We start from the raw sequence: 6,878 nt of genomic DNA, 5'->3' as shown, positions 1-6,878 counted from the left end.
ATAAAACCAAATCAAACTTGAAAAGTGTTTACTATACACATAAATAAACACATATAGGTGAAAACTAATTTTTGAAAAAAACATTTTAGTTTTCCAAAATCTAACCCTAACAATACATACAATACTACAACATATGTTTGCCAAACTCTTAAACCAAAGTATTTCATGATTCACTACTTCCACTCATCTATCTTCAAAACAAATCAATTTTATCATATCTTAATTTATATCACTTAAAACTGTTTATAATTACTTGATTTTTATTTTTCACGCATCAAAATATTTTTTTACAAGATTTAAAAATTATTTTTAAAATAGACTGGTACCAGACGACTTACACTTCAGTCGTCCAGACGACTTCCAACATCTCAGACGACTCAGACGATTTACTGGGGCTATATTCGTAAAAATGGCTTCTGTTTTTTTGTTTGGTCACAAGGGGTTGAGCTGTAATTTCACTAGGCTTTTAGGTTAGTTTTGCATTTGATTCAAGTTTGGGTATAGGTTTGTGATTAAAATCAAGTTGTGGGTTAGTTTTGGCAAAAAACCCTAAAAAGTATTAATATAAATTATTTAATTGATAAAAAAATAATTATTTTATATATACATTTAAGATTTCACATATTTTATTTTAAAATATCTACAGCCTATAATTTACAGCTACAACAAATTTAACTACAGCAAAAGTCTCTGCAAAAAAATCTACAGTAACAACTTTACAGTTACAACCAATTTACCTAAAACTAAAATTTTACAGCTAAATTTTTAAATCCACTGTTGAACCCATCATCACCATAGAATGCTCTATTCCATTAATTCCATAATTGTTTTTACCGCTCGTAATAAATGGAATAAAATGTTTATTCCATCAATTACACAAAATATTAACAAAATTCAATTTTTTTTTATTTTTAGCATGAGCAAATGGAAATAAATATATTCTATTTTTCTCTATATTCCATTCCTTCTTATTCCACTAATGTCAATTTATGATAACTAGTTAAAGCCTTAATTCATTTTATTGGTGGATGTAAGCATATTCAAAAAAATCTAATTTTTTGTACATTCATTGAAGCTAAACAGATGCTAGAAAAAAAAAAAGAAATTAGAGATCTACGATTTAGAGCCAAAATAAACAAAATTTTATTCTACTTTTTTTTTGTTCAACAAATTTGATTCTACTGGTGTATCCTTTCCGTTGATCAATCACCTTATAAAAATTAATAATCATAAAGAAATTTAAATATTTTGAATTTTGCAGTATTTAAAATTTGTGATCAATCTTATAATTCTTTGGAAAGTAAGTTTGTAACTTTACAAAACACTTTCAAAACTTAAAAACATATTATAATAATCTTGATCTGATAAATAACTTTACAATAAAAACATATTATAATCTCTCATCTAACAAAATATTATAAGAAATTGGATCGAACTGGATTGTTGGAAATGGATTAGATTCCTAAAACAATGCTTATCGAATAAATAGAACTCAGCCTAGATCGGTTGTCAGTCGGCCCAACTAGATTGAAGTCGGCATAGGTTTGAACCAATCAAAAGAGAAGAGGAAAAATGACATTTATATGAAGAGGAGACCAAAGACCGAGAAGAGACATTCACAAAATTCTCATAGACACATGTAATTCATTCGACCTTATGTTCAATGAAACTTTGAAAAAAATGGGAATCGATCTTCAAGATATGAAATCTTTGGCATGATCTCTCACAGGGTTCAGTGGATTCTCCAAGGAAATGCTCGGTACAATCCGATTGAATGTTTTCGTCGAGGAAATAACCAAAATCGTCAAGTTCTCAGTCATCGGTACCCCAGCTTCCTACAACATGATCCTCGGCACGCCGTGGATTCACTCAATGCGAGCCGTTCCCTCAACATACTATCAATGTATTAAGTTCATAAATATAAATGTGATGATACTCACCCTGAAAGGAGATCAAAACAATGATAGAAACCTCTTGATTTCCTAAATGAAAAGTTACAAAAGTAGCTTTTCTTGTCAAGCCAGTTGCCAAGCTAATCAAAAAGGTGTACCAATAGAAGGAGGAAATCATTGAGATAAACATCGAGAAAGATAATCCAGATCGAGTTATTAGAGTCGGTGCATAGTTGGCCGAAGATATCAAGGAGAAGATCATCACATTCCTCAAAGGCAACATCTTAACCTTTGCTTGGTCCACGGCTAATATGAAAGAATAGACCCTTCTATTATACTCATGAACTGAAAGCTGATCCAAATTTCAAGCCGATCAAGCACAAGGTAAATCCAAAACAGATATCAACAATCCTCAATTTAAAATAGACGTTTTGATCTTGATTCAAAATGTAACCATTGGACCAAGAACCCTAAGAGTCAACATATAAGCTCTGTTTAAATTTTGACCTTAAATCCCAAGAGCTAAATCGTTGACTTCATTACAAAACAAAAGTGGATCATCAAAATAAGACAACTGAAAAAGAGTCTTGGTTTTATTGGGCCCAATAAATAACCCTTAACCGTAACTGAGAAACCATAACCGCCTCCATATAAATGCGACACTGAATCTGTGGGAGAGACCAGTTGAATCGAGAAGAGATGGTGTCTGGTTCAGGGATATGCGCGAAGCGTGTCGTGGTCGACGCGAGGCACCACATGTTGGGCCGTCTTGCTTCGATCATAGCCAAGGAGCTGCTCAACGGGCAGAAGGTTGTGGTGGTCCGATGCGAAGAGATATGTCTGTCAGGTGGATTGGTTAGACAGAAAATGAAGTACATGAGGTTTCTCAGGAAACGCATGAACACTAAACCTTCTCACGGTCCTATTCACTTCAGGGCTCCCTCTAAGATCTTCTGGCGTACCGTTCGTGGGTAACTCATCTAATCTCTACTTATATGGGAAATGAAGATCGTCTATGGATGGTTGTTTAGCTAATCTTGTTTGTGATGGGGTGACAGTATGATTCCACACAAGACCAAGCGTGGTGCTGCTGCTCTTGCCCGCTTGAAGGTTTTTGAAGGAGTCCCACCTCCTTACGACAAGGTCAAGAGAATGGTCATTCCTGATGCTCTCAAGTATAAATCCTTTGAACCTTTTCTATTTTAATTATTAAAATGTAAAATGTGTTTACTTCTGATTTTTTTTTTTTTTTAATTTTGTTCCCTTTGTTCTTGCTTAGGGTTTTGAGGCTCCAAGCTGGTCACAAGTACTGCTTGTTGGGCCGTCTCTCTTCTGAAGTTGGCTGGAACCATTACGACACTATTAAGGTCTGTCCATTCTCTATATATAATATGGCTTTAGGGAATCAAAGTTTCTTCCTTTAGTAGTTTTGAAGAACCCAAGCAGTAGAGTTGATGAAACCAGATATTCTTTGGGTCTTTTAAGTAGTAGCAAAATCAGATATAATTGGGGTGGTAGTTGTGCTCTGTCAAATGCATTTAATGAAACATCTCTTGAATGCTAAGTTGATTATGTAGTAAAAGAAGATTGTCTGGTGTGAATCCTGCTCATGTTTTAACTCAGAAGTTAGGATCATACAATCATTTTTATTTATGAGGCCATAAACATCTGAGAGGAAACTGGGATTTACCTTTGGTATAATGATTTTGCAGGAGCTTGAGGTTAAAAGAAAGGAGAAGTCACAGGCTGTGTATGAGCGCAAGAAGCAACTTATCAAGCTTAGGACCAAGGCCGAGAAGGTTGCGGAGGAGAAACTTGGATCCCAGCTTGATGTTCTTGCACCGATCAAGTACTAGAAACCCACATCTATCTTTTGGTTTAAACATTGCTCTATTTTTACCTTTGAATTTTGTTTTTTTTTCTTTTTGAATTTCGTAACCTTGTAGACGTAAAGATTGGAAAGAGTACATTTTGGCTTGTTTTGTTTCCTATGCAGTCAATCTGTTATGGTTCCAATTCTGTTTTTTCTTTTGTCAGTACTATTTTATAAGCTCGGAAAGGTATCAACATCTCTATTGGTATGGTTTTGAAATGTTGAAAAATAGATTTTGTTTAATGGAAATAATCAATAGAGAAGCTTATGTCTCCATATCTCTATATCTCTACTAGTAACGAACTAGAAACCATGCTATAGTAATCTCTAAACCCAAGGGTATCAACAACCAAGGCTTATATGTGGGAAAGACTTTCAGTGGAATTTTGGCGATATCCAATAGTTTCATTTTTTGAGCTTCGAAGACGATGGTGTGTTTTGTTAGTTGTTTCAGTAAACACCACGGAACATGCTCTAATTTTGGGTTTTAAATGGCAATCGACAAGAAATGTCAACGCAAAGACAGAAACACAATTATTAGGCCCAAAATATTAAAGTCAACGTGGAGACAAAAGCCCAAAATATCTCTACTAGCTTTGAGCGGACTTTAACTCCATATGCCCCTATCAAAAAAAAAATCATTCTCCTTATCCCCTCTATTCTTACTACCCCTTATCATTGTGCTTCCATATATAACCCTCCATTAGTTTATTATATCTTATTTCACCTCATAAATACATTAATTTTTCCAGTTAAATTAACCAACCATAATTCATCTACCACCATGGCCTACATATTAACCTTAACCAATGAGATTTTACTTGACCCACATGCTTTTATCTCCCATCGTGAAAGCTCATCTTCTCCATCCTCCACTGATGATTTCGAAGCTTGAAGAAGAGGTGATTCTTGTCCATTTTCGATGATTGTTTTTCTGGAATATCATTTAAATGTTTTTCACATCATGAGTAACGTTAAAAAAGTAAGAATTGAGGAAAATATTGAGAGATAAAAACGATTTTGAAAACTGTATTTATGGATTTCAGGTATATTTTATGTCTGTTTTCGATGATTTTTTTTCTCGAATATCATTTAAATGTTTTTATATCATGGGTAACGTTAAAAAGGTAAGAATTAATGAAAATATCGAGAGATAAAAAACGATTTTAAAAATTGTGTTTATGAATTTCGGGTATATTTTATGTCCGTTTTTGGTGAAATTTTTACTGAAATACTGTTAAAAAGAAGTGTATATCTCGGTAGGTGTAAAAAAAAGATTCAATGCAAATTTTAAAATATTAAAAAGTATTTTGAAAATTGTGTTTATGGGTTTATGATATAATTTATATCGTTTTTTGGTGATTTTTGTGTGTAATTTCATTTAGATGAATTATACATTATGAATAATGTAAAATCCGAACAAAAACATCCTAAAATTTTGATTAATAAGTGCAAGGATAATTTCTGGGTATTACTAAGAGAACTACAGTAGAACCTCTACAAATTAATAATGTTGGAACTTTGAAATTTTATTAATTTATAGAGATATTAATTTACAAAAGTTTTCTTATTTAGATTTATTATTTTAAGATATATTTATTCTAAGATAAGAAAAATATTTGATTTTAGTATATAGACATTAATTGTTATTTTTAAAATTTGACATTTATATTAATTTTCTTATTTGGTGTATATAATATATATTGCATAGAACTTAAATGTGGTTTTGTATATAATATTACCAGTATTATTATATATAGTACTAAAACGGATTAATTTTAGTAAGAGAAGACTGTACGGTGTGGAATTAATTTTAAAAATACTTAATAATACTAATTGTAATGATAATTCCATTTTATTTGAGGAAAACTTCAATAAAATAAAACTGAAATAAAATATATCCGAAATAAAATGAAATAATTGGATCACTAGGATTACTAGATTTATTGTGTGTAATTCAGACTACTAAGATTACTGGGTTTATTATGTGTAATTCGGATTACTGGGATTACTGGGTTTTATTGTGTGTAGTTTGAAACCCCTATATATTGCAAGTAGTACGTATATTTAGGATATAGAACTCATATATTATCTATTAGTAGACTATGTATATAGTACATAAGACTATTAAAACTATTTAGATGATTATTTATTATAGCTTTAGGAAAATTTATCATTTTCCCAAAATGATTCATTAACTTTTATGGTTGTGTGAATCGTAAAGCTATAGTAAGAAGAATCTACAAAAATATTTATTTTTGGTAAACTGTTTATGTAATTATATTTTATAATGACATTCATTGTATAAAATCATTGGTTTTATTACAAAATATATCATTTGGACATAGTTTTACTAATAAAACTTAAAATCTGTCAAAATATTACTATGTGTAAGGTTGTATTACTAGTACCTTGAAGATTACCAAGAATTACTAAATGTAATTAAAATTTTGTTAATAAAATCAATCAAATAAAAATAGAAAGCTTTTATATATTCCATAAAACTATAAAAATATCAGATTATAGTAGTTAAAGAATAAAAATATTATTCTAAATAAATATTTAAAACTTAAAAAAAAAAAAAACACTGAAATTTCTTCAAAACCCCCTTAATACCTACAATTTTTTAAAAAAATTTACTCGAATCTCAAATTTTTTTAAGCCTTTGCTTTATTCTTTTTTTCGCCCTGTCGATCTTGATCACTTGTTATGTAAATGTTGTTTGTGTTACATTCCTGATTACCATAGGAGATTATCCTCAAAGGAAGTCACGAGCTCTCCACGAATAAATATAAGTATGTTACTTTGGTTTTCCAAACATCACAACAAAAATAAAATCAATAATATTTTTTCTCACTTTTATACAAAACATCAGTGTACCTAATTGATATAAAACATCAAGAAGCTTCCAACGCTTCTCTGGTCCAGGACAAGGATCCATCGAAGATAAAATATAATGCCCCAAGAAGCTCCCATCCCTTCTTTATCATTCAAACAACACTTTTTGAGTTGCAAACTCTCAAGAGCCGGACAAGACCTTATCAACTTCTCTGGTCCAGTACAAGGATCCACCTTTCTACAAGACGAGATTCTCAGCAGGTCTTTTTTTTTTT

General features: G+C 31.2%; 1 protein-coding gene across 1 annotated transcript; it reads left to right on the top strand.

Moving 5' to 3' along the window:
• Positions 1–2,534: 2,534 nt before the first annotated feature.
• On the top strand, positions 2,535–3,869 carry LOC106315881 (60S ribosomal protein L13a-2-like). The gene is made up of 4 exons (XM_013753716.1): positions 2,535–2,863; positions 2,951–3,067; positions 3,172–3,259; positions 3,605–3,869. Exons 1-4 carry the CDS (start codon positions 2,592–2,594, stop codon positions 3,746–3,748), a joined length of 621 nt encoding a protein of 206 aa, XP_013609170.1. The 5' UTR covers positions 2,535–2,591; the 3' UTR covers positions 3,749–3,869.
• Positions 3,870–6,878: the final 3,009 nt, after the last annotated feature.

This window comes from Brassica oleracea, chromosome C9 (assembly GCF_000695525.1).
Source record: "Brassica oleracea var. oleracea cultivar TO1000 chromosome C9, BOL, whole genome shotgun sequence".
Classification (NCBI taxonomy): Eukaryota; Viridiplantae; Streptophyta; class Magnoliopsida; order Brassicales; family Brassicaceae; genus Brassica; species Brassica oleracea.
This window is presented reverse-complemented; position numbering and strand designations above follow the sequence as displayed.